Source organism: Mustela erminea, chromosome 6 (assembly GCF_009829155.1).
Source record: "Mustela erminea isolate mMusErm1 chromosome 6, mMusErm1.Pri, whole genome shotgun sequence".
Taxonomy (NCBI): Eukaryota; Metazoa; Chordata; class Mammalia; order Carnivora; family Mustelidae; genus Mustela; species Mustela erminea.
The window spans coordinates 73,755,794-73,769,137 of NC_045619.1; the positions used below are offsets into that span (position 1 = coordinate 73,755,794).

The 13,344-nt window shown below is 38.4% G+C and overlaps 1 protein-coding gene and 1 non-coding gene across 2 annotated transcripts in view; one reads left to right on the forward strand and one right to left on the reverse strand.

The window, feature by feature from the left end:
* Nucleotides 1-13,344, reverse strand: part of PKP2 (plakophilin 2) — a 92,002-nt gene that overhangs the window by 58,892 nt on the left and 19,766 nt on the right. Inside the window, exon 4 of the mRNA XM_032349957.1 lies at nucleotides 5,128-5,263. Within this exon, the coding sequence (XP_032205848.1) occupies nucleotides 5,128-5,263 (136 nt within the window). The remainder of the gene's footprint in view (nucleotides 1-5,127; nucleotides 5,264-13,344) is intronic.
* Nucleotides 8,817-8,921, forward strand: LOC116594594. Its single transcript, XR_004287306.1, has one exon. It is a non-coding gene; the product is annotated as a U6 spliceosomal RNA (small nuclear RNA).

The window sequence follows — 13,344 nt, forward strand, 5'->3', positions numbered from 1 at the left end:
CATCATGACCAAGTGGGATTTATCCCAGAAATGGGATAACATTTAAAAATCAAAATAATTTACAATAGCAGCAAAATTAAGATAAAAACACGGAAATATTGTAATAGGCAAATAAAACATTTGACAAATTCCACCAACCATTCCTGAGTAAAAAACTAAAACACAAACTCTGTAAAATCAGGGATAAAGGTATTCTTCAACTTAAATGGTGATTTATGAAAACCCTATAGCTAACATCATACTCAATGATTAAAAGCTAAAAGCTTTTCTTCTGAAGATCAGGAACAAAAGAAGGATGTCCATTCTGAACACTTTTATCCTAAATAGTATTGAAGTCCTAGCCGGTGCAATTAGGTAAGAAAAAGAAATAAGCGGCATCCAAATTAGCAAGGAAAAAGTAAAACTGTCACTATTTTCAGATGACATATTATACAGAAAGCCTTAAAGGCTCCAAAATCTCTACTAGAACTAATCAATGAATCCGGTAAAGTTGTAAGGTACAATATGCAAAAATCCGTCACATTTCTGTATACCAATAATAAACTATCCTTTTCTGGATCAGAAAAGGAACCCATTTACAATTGCATAAAAAAATACCTAGGAATAAATTTAACCAAGGAGAAGAAAGATCTGTATCCTAAAAATTATAGGATACTGATGAAAGAAACTGAAGACACAAATATATGGCAAGATATTCCATGCTTATTGATTAGAAAAATTAATAGTTAAAATGCCCACACTACCCAAAGCAATCTATAGATTCCATGTAATTCGTATCAAAATTCCAATGGTATTTTTCACAAAAATAGAACATACAATACTAAAATGTATATAGAACCACAAAAAGACCCTGACTAGCCAAATTGATCATCAGAAGAATAAAACTGGAGGCATCATGTTTCCTGATTTCAAAACTATATTAAAAAGCCATAGTAGTAAAAAAGAGTATATTGGCATAAAAAGATGCACAGATCAATGGAACAGAATAAACACTCTAGGAAAAAAAAACCCACGCATATATGGTCAATTAATTTAGAACAAAAAAGCTGAGAATACACAATGGGGAAAGGAGAGTCTCTTCAACAAATGGTGTTGGGAAAACAGGACAGCCACATGCAAAAAAAGAAATAAAGAAAGAAAGAAAGAAAGAAACTAACTGGACCACTACCTTTCACCATACACAAAAATTAATTCAAAATGGATTAAATCTTTAATATGAGACCTGAAACCATAAAACTCCTAGAAGAAAACATAGGCAGTAAGCTCTTTGCTAGCAGTCTTTCCAATGAGTTTGGATATGACACCAAAAGAAAAGGCAACAAAAGCAAAAATAAACAAGTGGGATTAGATCAAATACCAAAGGAAACTAGCACAAAATGAAAAGGGGAACCTACAGAATGGGAGAAAATATTTGCAAATCATACATGATAAAGGGTTAATAATCAAAATATATAAAGAACTCAGATGACTCAATAGCAAACACAACAACAATCCAATTAAAAGTGGGAAAAGGATTTGAACAGGTATTTTTCCAAAGAAGACATACAGATGGCTGACATACAGAGAAGGTGTTCAGCATTCCTAATCATCAGGGAAATGTAAATCAAAACCACAGTGAGATCTCATATCACACCTGTCAGAATGACTATTACCAAAAAGACAAGAAATAACAAGTATTGGCAAGGATGTGGCAAAAAGGGAACTCTTTTGTATTGGTGGTGGTAATGTAAATTGGTACAAGCACTCTGAAAACATTATGGAGCTTCCTCAAAACGTTAAAAACAGAACTACCTTAGGACTCAGTAATTCTACTTCTGGGTATTTATCAGAAGGAAATGAAAACACTAACTCAAAAAGATAAACTCCCATGTTTACTACAGCATTATTTACAAGACCCAAGACATGGAAGCAACCTAAATATCCACTGATGGATGAATGGATAAGTAAAATGTGGTATATATACACAACAGACTACTATGCCGGCATAAATCAGAAGGAAATCCTGTTATTTGCAGCAACATGGATGGCTCTTGAGAGCATTATGCTGAGTGAAAAAGACAGTGAGAAAATACTATACAATCTCACTTATATGTGGAATCTAAAAACAACAAACCCACAAAAACCAAAATCAAAGATACAGAGAACAGACTGGTGGTTGCCAGAGATGGGGGGTTTGGCATTGGTGAAATGGATGAGGGTCGTCAAAAGGTACATAGTTCCAGTTATAAAACAAGTTAAGAAGATGTAATGCTCATCATGATGATAGTTATTAATACTGTACTGTATATTTCAAATTGCTAAAAGAGTAGAACTTAAAAGTTCTCATAATAAGAAAAAGAATTTATGACTGGTATGGATGGTAGTTAGACTTGTAATCATTGCATTTTATATATATATATATATTGCATTATATATATATATAAATATCATGTTGTACACTTGAAAATAAGGTTTATCTATATTATTATGAATATAACTCAATTGTAACTCTAAAAAAGCAGGAAAAAGGTGTTAAAAATACTAGAATATAAAACTTCTTCTTTCCTTCCAAAAAGAACTATATAAACATCCCCAGATTAAATTCCTAAACGCAAACAAAAACAAAAAAAAAAACTTACAGGTTGCACCATACTGAATAGTGAAAGAACAACCAAATGCTTCCCCCTATGATCAAGAACAGGATATATCCACTCCTTTTTTTTTTTTTAATATAGCTTTAGAGGCTCTAGCCAATACAACAAGAAAATAAAAAGAAATATAAGTTATCCAGATTGAAAAGGAAGAAACAAAACTCTCTTTATTAGCAGATGGCATGTTCTATGTAGAAAATCTGATGAGTCTACAAATATTCTACTACAGCTGAGAGTGAATTTAGTAATACTGCAGTAAAACTATAAAATACAGCTGACAGCAATTAAAGAAGACCGAAATAAATGGTGAAATATACCATAGTCATGGGTCAGAAGACTCAATATTGTTTAGATGAAAATTCTCCATATATTAATCTATGGATTCAATGCAGTCTCAAACCAAATCCCAGCAGTTTTTTTCATAAAGAAATAGATTCTAGGGGTGCCTGGGTGGCTCAGTGTGTTGAGCCTCTGTCTTCAGCTCAGGTCATGGTCTCAGGGTCCTGGATCAAGCCCCACACTGGGTTCTCTGCTTGGCAGACAGCCTGCTTCCCCCTCTCTTTCTGCCTCTCTGCCCACTTGTGATCTCTCTCTGTCAAATAAATAAATAAAATGTTAAAAAAATATATAGATTCTAAAATTCATGGAATGGCAAAAGACCTAGAATAGCCATAATCACTTGAAAAAGAATAAAGTCAGAGGACTAACACTAGCAATCTTCAATATAAAACTGTATTACTATATAATACTATAGTAATATATAAAACTAGAGTAATCAAGACAGCATGAGATTAGCATGAAGATAGACCAATAAGGGACGCCTGGGTGGCTCAGTTGGTTAAGCAGCTGCCTTCGGCGCAGGTCATGATCCCAGCGTCCTGGGATCGAGTCCCACATCGGGCTCCTTGCTTGGTGGGGAGCCTGCTTCTTTCTCCCTCCGCCTCTGCTGCCACTCTGTCTGCCTGTGCGCTCGCTCTCTCTCTCTCTCTCTCTCTGGCAAATAAATAAATAAAATCTTTAAAAAAAAAAAAAAGATAGACCAATAATAGATCAATGAAATAGAACACACAGCGCAGAAATGGACTCACATATATGTGATCAATCCCTTTTCAACAAAGGCACAAATACAGCTTGGACCCAAAATAATAGTCTTTTCAACAAATGGTGCCTACGCAATTGTGCATATATATATATATATCCATATGTATATTTATATGTATAAATATATTTATATCTTTTAAAAGAAACTTTAGTCCACATCTTGCAATGTATACAAAAATTCATGCCAAATGGATCTTAGACCAACTATGAAATCTGACACTTACAAAACTTCTAGAAGAATAGACTATCTTTGTGACCTTAGAGAGAGTGACCAGAAAGATCTCTTGGATATACCACGGAAAGCACAATCCATAAAGGAAAAAAGTCATAATTAGACTCCATCAAAATTAAAAACTGTTAAAAGAATGAAAAGAATAAAATACAACTGGGAGAAAGTATTCTCAAATCATGTATCGAAAATCTTAAAGAACGAAGTAGGGTTAATAGATGCCAAACATTTCCAAGATACAGGGTTAAAGAAAAACAAAGTGCAGGGTACTATACATAATCTGCTACCTTTTGCAACTTTGTTTTAAACAAAAAAGGATACCCAACCAACCCATCCAATAATTGTTTCTATATGCATAGAATATCTCTGGAAAGAGACCCAAAAAGTGATGAGAAAAGTATGTAGTGAAAACTGCTTCCCTTTGGTGTGGAAGGGAAACAGTTTTCACTACATACTTTTTCGAACTACGATTTTTTTCCTACACAAATGTACCACTTTTCAACAAACACAAAATGACCTGTTGATTCTATCTTTGTGAGTTCTGTCCTATAGAACACTTAAGCCAGGGTGCCTGGGTGGCTCAGTCAGTTAAGTGTCTGGCTTCTGATCTGGGCTCAGGTCATGACCTTAGGTGGTGAGACTGAGCCCGGTATCGGGCTCCATGCTCAGTGCAGAGTCTGCCTGAGATTCGCTCTCCTTCCCTCTCCCTTCCCCTCTGTCCCTTCCCCCATTCGCATGCATACACTCTCTCTTTCTCCCTCTAAAATAAATAAAATCTTCTTTAAAAAAGTCCCAAGACTTTGATTTTATTAATTTATTACTTAAAATGGACCTATAATTGATGTATAACTCAGTAAAGATTTTTAAAAATTTATTTATTGAAAGATTTTATTTATTTATTTGAGAGAAGGCAAGAGTGAAAGAGATCACGGAGGGAGAGAGAGAGAGAGACGCAGACTTCCACTGAGCAGGGAGCCCAATGTGAGGCTCGATCCCACGACCTCCGTGATCATGTTCTGAGCCACAGGCGGACACTTAACCAACTGACCCAACTAGATGTCCCAAGATTTTTTAAAATTTAAATAAACGATTGGTTTCAGTTTGCATGGCCCCTGTAATAGATATAAAAGCATGGCACTTTTAAACTGAAATTAAGATGACACTCACCCTTTTCCGGGCTTCAGATTTCTGGAAGCACTCGTGCTGTATGAAAGTAGCTGCAGCAGAAATTCTGGGTGGCAGTGTGTGGTCTGCGTCGAGCATACTCACTGCTCGCTCCAGAGTCATCTCCATGTCTGCATTCCTAGACAAACAGTCACAGAGTCAGCGGAATTCCAGACCTGCTCCCTCCTGCCTCCAGCCTGATATCCAGAAGTGATTTGGCTTATATCCAAAAGCACATAGAACATCTGAGCCTTGGCTTCTCTTCACCCAAAGGAAAGATCAGCACCTGAGATCAGAAGGTACAAGAAGCTAGCAGTAGAAATATTCCCGGTCAGACTAACCTCTGAAAAGAAAGAAACTGAACTCTGTTTAAAATAAGCAATATGGGGGCGCCTGGGTGGCTCAGTGGGTTAAAGCCTCTGCCTTCGGCTCGGGTCATGATCCCAGGGTCCTGGGATCGAGCCCTGCATCAGGCTCTCAACTCCTCAGGGAGCCTGCTTCCTCCCCTCTCTACCTGCCTCTCTGCCTACATGTGATCTTTGTCTGTCAAATAAATAAATAAAATCTTTTAATAAATAAATAAATAAATAAAATAAGTAATATGTAGTATGATAATCGCATGTTAAAAGGCCACTTTAAAGGCAAAATAAGGGGTACCCGGGTGGCTCAGTCAGTGGAGCCACTTAATAAAATAAAGGCACATGGAATTTAAAATAAATTTGATCTTAAAAATTAAAAATATTTCTACCATGGTAATGTTATACTTGTGGAGGAAACACCTTCCCTCAATAATCATTAGATTTTTCTTAGATCTGTTCAGAATCAGTTATTTTACCTGAAAATGAGTTTTAAAATGAACATTCAATAAGTTTTCTAACAAATGAAACAGTATGTAAACAGTACCAGGAATACTGAGTCTGTTTTGTTCAAATAAGTCATGCTGATGTGACCGAATCATTAGGAAAAGTAATGATTAAACATAATTATCATGTGCTTTTTCTTAAAGAAAACAATTTCTGTCACCTTTGCTTTGCCATTGCCATGACATTTGGTGTATGTCTATCTAGTAAGATACTTTTGTCCTTTACTAATTGCAGGTATTTATAGTGATGATGAAATCTGATGTAGTTTGACACAAGAGAGAATAATTGATAGAGGACAAATAAAATTGCCGTTTGTAAAACAATAATTCCCAAATGCCTCATCAAACTGGTTTTTTCTCCCCTTTTATTTCTGCCTGGAGGGGAACTACGTTAGGCAACCTGTTACCATTGTGGATGTTAACACATTAATGCTTCCTCAAGCACTGACTCAGAGAAAGCAGACTCAGGATGTCAACATCTTAGAATTGCAGCTAAAGACGTGCCTTAAAGGTATCCTAGGACTTTGGCTTCAAAGAGTTACACCTGATTTGTTCCTGGTAACAGAGAACAAAAGGATAGCTTTGGCAGGGCGTTTTCCAGGATTTGCTAACAAGCACAAAGAGTACAGGCATACCATGTCTTATTGTACCTGGTACCTTACTCTATGAAGCTTTGTAATACTGCTTTTTTTTTTTTTTAAATTTGAAGGCAACCCTGCGTCAAGCATGCCTATCAGTGCCATTTTCCCACAGCATTTTCTAACCTGATGTCTCTGTGTCACATTTTGTAATTCTCATAATGTTTCAAATTTTTGCTATGATGATTGGTGATCAATGATCTTTGATGTTACTACTTTATTTATTTGGGTGGGGACGCCATGAACCACACCCACATAAGATGGTGAAATTGACTAATAAATGCGTGTGTTCTGACTGTTCCACTAACTGGCTGTTTACCCATCTCTCTCCTTCTCTTTAGGGCCTCCATATTCCCTGATACACAGATTGAAATTAGTTAGTAATTTCAGTTAATAACCCTACAATGATCTCTAAGTGTTTGAGTGAAAGGAAGATTTGCACGTCTCTCACTTTAAATCAAAAACTAGAAATTATTAAGTTCAGTGAGGGAGGCACGTTAAAAGCCAAGAAAGGCTGATAGCCAGGCCTCTTGCACCAAACAGTTGGCCCAATTGTGAATGCAAAGGAAAAGTTTCTAAGGAAATAGAAAGTACACTCTAGTGAACACACAATGGTAAGAGTGAAACAGCCAGGACGCCTGGGTGACTCCCTGGGTTAAGTGTCTGATCATGATCCTGGGGTCCTGGGGTTGAGTCCACAGAATGGGGCTCCATACTCAACGGGGAGTCTGCTGTTCCCTCGCTCTCTGTCCTTCTCCCCAGCCAGCTCCCACCCCCTCACCGCCTCCTGCTCGTGCTTGATCTCTAGCTTGCTCTCTCTCTCAAGTAAATAAATAAAATCTTAAAAAAAAAAAGTGAAACAACCTTATTACTGATATGGAGGATGTTTCAGTGGTTTGGAAAGATGATCAAACCAGCTATAATATTCCCTTAAGCCAAGCAGGGCCCAGACTCTCCTCAACCATGTGAAGTCTGAGAGAAGTGAGGAAGCTGCAGAAGAAAATTGTGAAAGTAGCAGTTCATAATGTTTAAGGAAAGAAGCTGTTTCCATAACATAGAAGTGCAAGGTGAAGCACCTTTAAAAAAAAAAAAATTTATTTGAGAGAGAAAGTGCATGCAGGGTGGGGTGGAAGGGCAAAGAGGGGGAGAGAAAGTCTTCAACAGACCGCTCACTGAGGGCAGAGCCCAAGTGGGCTTAATCCCCCAACCCTGCAATCAGGACCTGAGCCGAAATCAAGAGTGGGATGTTTAACTGACTGCACCACTCAGGCGTCCCTCAAGGTGAAGCACTTTTAAAGATATCTATATATCTATAGATATATATCTACATATCTATAGATAGATCTACATATCTATCTATATATCTACATATCTACACATCTATCTATAGAAATATACATATATACATATATATCTATATATTTTTTAATTTGTTTTATTTTTATTAGAGAGAGTGCATGCAAGTTGGGAAGGAGGGGGAAGAGAGAGAGAGTGAATCTCAAGTAGACTGCACACCTAGCGTGAAGCATGATACAGGGTTTGATCTTATGACCCTGAGATAGTGACATGAGCCAAAATCCGGAGTCAGGTGCTCAACCGACTGAGCCACCCACGCACCCCTAGGTGAAGTACTTTGTAGAAGCTACAGCAAGTTATCTAGAAGGTCTTGCTAAGATCATTAATGAAGGTGGCTACACTAAACAACAGATTTGCAATGTAGACCAAGCCCCTTTATATTAGAAGAAGATGCCATCTAGGACTCTCACAAGTAGAGAGGAGAAGCCAATGCCTGGCCTCAAAAAACAAGCTCTTTTTTTAGGGGCTATTGCAGCTGGGACTCTAAGTTGAAGCCAATGCTCACTGACCATTTCCAAAACCCTAGGGCTCTTAAGAATTATGCTAAATCTACTTTGCCTGTGCTCTATCGAGGGAACAACAAACCCTGGATGACAGCACATTTGTTTGCAACATGGTTTACAGAATTATTTAGCCCAGTGTTGAGACCCACTCCTCGGAAGAAAAAGATACCTATCAAAATATTACTGTTTGTTGACAGTGCACCTGGTCACCAAGAAATCAGACGCAGACATACGACGAAATCAAAGTTGTTCTTAGGCTTACTATCACAATATCCATCCTACAGCCCATGGATCAACGAGTAATTCTGACTTTCAAGTCTTACTATTTAAGAAATACATCGCTTTGGCAGTACATGTACTAAAATTGGAACCACACAGAGATTAGCATGGCCTCTGTGCAAGGACGACACGCAAATTCATGAAGCAATTTACAGTTTTTATAAGTCGGTAATAAAAGGCCCAGCAGAAGTATAGTCGATGATACTGTAATAGCGTTGTCTGGTGACAGATGGCAGCTACACTTGTGATGAGCATAGCATAATGTGTAAACTTGTGGAATCAATGTTATATACCTGAAAATAAGGTAACATTGTGCATCGACTACACACAGTCAATTTTAAAAAAATTAAAAAAAAAATACATTGCACAAGGCTATACCTTCCTTAGATAGTAATTCCTCTGATGGATTTGGGCAAAGTGAATTGAAAAACTTCTAGAAAGGATTCACCATTCTGGGTGCCACACAATAGCAGTCCTGATTCAACGTGCCTGGCTAGCTCAGTTGAAAGAGCAAGCGATTCTTGATCTCGGGATCATGAGTTTGAGCCTCACACTGGGTGTAGAGATTATGTGAATTAATAAAACTAAACTAAACTGAACTAAACTAAAATAAAATAAAGAGCATCCTGATTGACAGGAAGAGGTCAAATATCAACATTAACAGAAGGTAGCAAAAAGTTGATTTTAACCCTCATGGTGACTTTGAGGGATTCAGGACTTCAGTAGAGGAAGCAGCTGCAGCTGTGGTGGAAACAGCCAGAGAACTAGAATTAGAAAGGGAGCCTGAAGTTGGGACTGAATTGCTGCAGTCTCCTGATAAAACTTTAATGCAAGAGCAGTTGCTTCATATGGATGAGCAAAGAAAATGGTTCCTTGAGATGGAATCTATTGCTGGTGAAGAGGCTGTGAAGATTGCAAAAATGACAACAAAGGGGTTGGAATATTGTATCAACTTGGTTGATAAAGAAGCCGCAGGGTTTGGGAGAATTGCTTCCAAACCTGAAAGAAGTTCTCCTGTGAGTAAAATGCTATCAAACAGCGTCACATGCTAAACTGAAATCAATCATGAAAGGAAAAGTTAATCAAAAGGGCAAACTTCATTGTCTTATTTTAAGAAACTGCCACACCCCAACCTTCAGCAACCACCACTCTGATCAGTCAGAAGCCACGAACAATAAGGTAAGACCCTCCACCACAAAGATAACCGCTCTCGGAATGCTCAGATGATGGCTAGCATTTTTTAGCAATAAAGTATTTTTAAATTAAGGTATGTACATTGTTGTTTTAGACATAATGCTATTGCATATTTAATAGATTACAGTGTAAGCAGAACTTTTATGTCCACTGGGAAAACAAAACATCCATATTGGACCCACTTTACAACAATATTTATTCTACCTTGGCCGTCTGGAAACTAACCCACCATACCTTTGACGTATGCTTATAAATTCCCTCTTATAGCAGGCTAACTCACTAATCCATGTGTAGATATGAGTTTATGTATGTGTAGTGCTTTATGGTGTGTTTGTGTGTGGTGGATGTGACACAGGTGAGAAGGTAAGAGTAATGGGACCCAGGACTAAAAACCAATACCCAGTGCTTCCGATACACATGTTCAAACATACCAGTGTCCCCTCATGAGTATGAAGGTATTAAGAATGAAGCAGAACAGTTGGGGCATCTGTACTGAGAATTATATAATGATCTCCTGTTTTAAAGTTGTGCCTCAGGAATCAACTTAATGGGTAAAAAATGTAGGCTATTACTATTTTTATCTAGTATAAACACAGCTTTTAAAAGAGATGAAGGGGTGCCTGGGTGGCTCAGTCGGTTAAGCGGTTAAGGGTCTGCTTTCAGCTCAGGTCATGATCTCAGGTTCTTGGGACAAGTCACAAGTCACGTGTTGGGCTCCTGGTTCAGCAGGGAGTCTGCTCCTCCCTCTTCCCCCGCACTTGCGCGTGCTCTCTCTCTCTCAAATATATTAATTGTTTTTTAAAAAATAAATAAAAAAGAGATGGAAATATTCTACATGCATGGACTCCAATGCCTTTACAGAAACGTCAAAACTCTAACACTTTCCATCTCGTGGGAATTTTAAGTGTTTACACCCTCGAACGCTACACGTGTTTTAACTGATGAAGTATCACTTATGAGAATAATAGCCTTCTATTCGATGCAGGTAGTTTTGGTTTGTTTTGTTTTGTTTTTTTAAGAGTAAGCCTCTAATCCACTTCATAAGTCACACACGTCTCAGGGAAGTTTGCATTTCCCCAGGGAAGTTTGCATTTCCCAACACTGTAATGGCCACAAATAATTCCATTACCCTAATCCTTTATTCTCCTGAACATGATTCAAATAGAGCTCTGCATCCACAGCTCGTCAACCCAGTGCTACTTCACTTTATCATTAAAAACAACTCTCACACCGAAGGAAGACTTCCTCTTTAAGAAGGTCCGCTACAGCCATGAGGGTGTCGATTCTGTGTTCGCCGTCTGTGGAGTCCAGCTCTGTAACACGTCCTACATTCTGATCCCCGTCTGGCTCCATCTCCGCGCCACCTTCACCCCTCCCTTCCCTGCTCTGTCTGCCTACCCCATCCGGCAACCACATCGAGCTTTCTTCCTTCTCTAAACACTGTGTGCCTCCTCACAAGCTGCTCTGATTTTTCTAGAAAGCCCATCGTTCTACCTCGTTCTTATCCATTCTTCATGACTCAGTTCCAATATCCACAGCTCTGAAATCTTTCCTGTGTCCCCATCCCCGGCTAAATCTTTTCTGAATTTCCTCCTCAATACTCATTCCTCCCCTCCTTCCCTCTCTCTTTCTCTTCCTCCCTCTTTCCTACTTCCCTTTCCACTCAATCACAAAACACTTCTTGAAGCCTGTGGAAATGTGGCTTGTGAGATGGCGCTGGGAGGTGGGTGGGGGTGGAGAGTAGGGGGAGACTCTGCTCTGGGCCCCATTATTGCCCGAACACATTCTCCAGAACGGAGTCTTTTTTAACCATTTTAGATAATATAAAATGATTTCAATGTAAGTGAAAAATTCAAGGGGAAGCAGTGTAAAAATATCTTTGGTCAGAATAGGAGATGATATAGGAAAAGAAAAAAACCAACATGGTACTTTTTTGTCTGTGCAATCCTTCAGCAACCAGCATTCTTGCTGACTAACAATGCAGCCCTACCCCAGGCTGGTTCCAAGATATTACATACATTAATAGGGCTACACCTCAGAGGGCCTAACCAATATGACATGATGAATGGAAAGCTCCTGGGTGATGTCAGATGCTCAGGAAATACAAATTCCACCCCATCACAAAGGTTTAAGTGTGCTGAAAGTACTGCTTTGGGAATGTGCCTCTGGTGTGGGTATGTGTTCCTCGAGACTGTTTTGAGGGGAATAGAAGAGTCTTAGCTGAGACAATAAAGCCTTGAACTGGGCCATTAAAAATGGAAATGGAAAATAAGATATAGTTGAGAGATACCTGAAGAATCAAAGAACTTAAAGACGTTGGTAATTAAGAGGATATGGAAGGTTTTTTTTCTGCTCTGTGCTGCTCTATGTCATGAACTTGACTGGTAATCTTACTAGGGATCCAACCTCTCTCCACAGGCTCCATCTACTAATCTTAGAGTACAATGCTCTTTTGTTCTCCGAATTCCCATAAGCTAGCACCTGATGATGTCTCTTACTTTCTTTTGCACTGATCCTGTCCTAAACCTTCATATAGTCCATTCCATTTTCTATCTCTGGCAGTGCTAGGTATGCTGGAGGAGTCTGACATGCATTTGCTGAACCACCACTCCCCAACAGGTACAAAAATCGTATTTTTAGAAAAACAGATCTGGAACATTTCACTTGGTAATTTCTTAACCTTTTTCACCAGTCTGATTTAGATCAGATATTGAATCTCTTTTCACTCCAATGGCTTGGTTTTCAGCTGCTTTAGTAACTGTCTGACCAGCCATTCTTCTTTTGGAAAGAAAGATCCATTATTTAATACCTATGTTATTATGTAGGTTTATAATTGTACCTGCCTACTCTGTAGGAATGTTCTACATACATGAAAGAACTCTTCTTTACATGTAGGACTTTTACCAGACATTAAAAAAAAAAAAAAAAAAGATTCCAAAAACAGGGACTAGATAGGTTTGAAAGGTTTGATATGGGAGAGAATGCAGGGCAAAGGAGAACATGGGGTCCTAGAGCCAGGACTCTCAGGAGATGGCCCTGGGAGCCAAACTGCCACGGGGCACACCTCAGAAGGAAGAGACGCAGACACCACAGACAAAGGCATCAGGCAGAGATGCCACCTTGAGGACTTACTTTCCTATTATTGGATATACCCTCTTTTCCTTTTACACAGAAAATTTTCAAGAAGAGTTCATTTTTATGAATTCTGGTCTTCAGTATAGCAACTTTGGGAATCGTCAAGAATAGATTTCTTACCCTTTATTGCAAGTTTCTTTACCCTCAGATGTTCCTTCTATTCTTTGATAATTTAGTCTAATAAAATCTGCCCTGTCCATTAAAACAATAACCCAAAAATAGCATAGTTTATACTTCTTCTAGAATCTGAGCA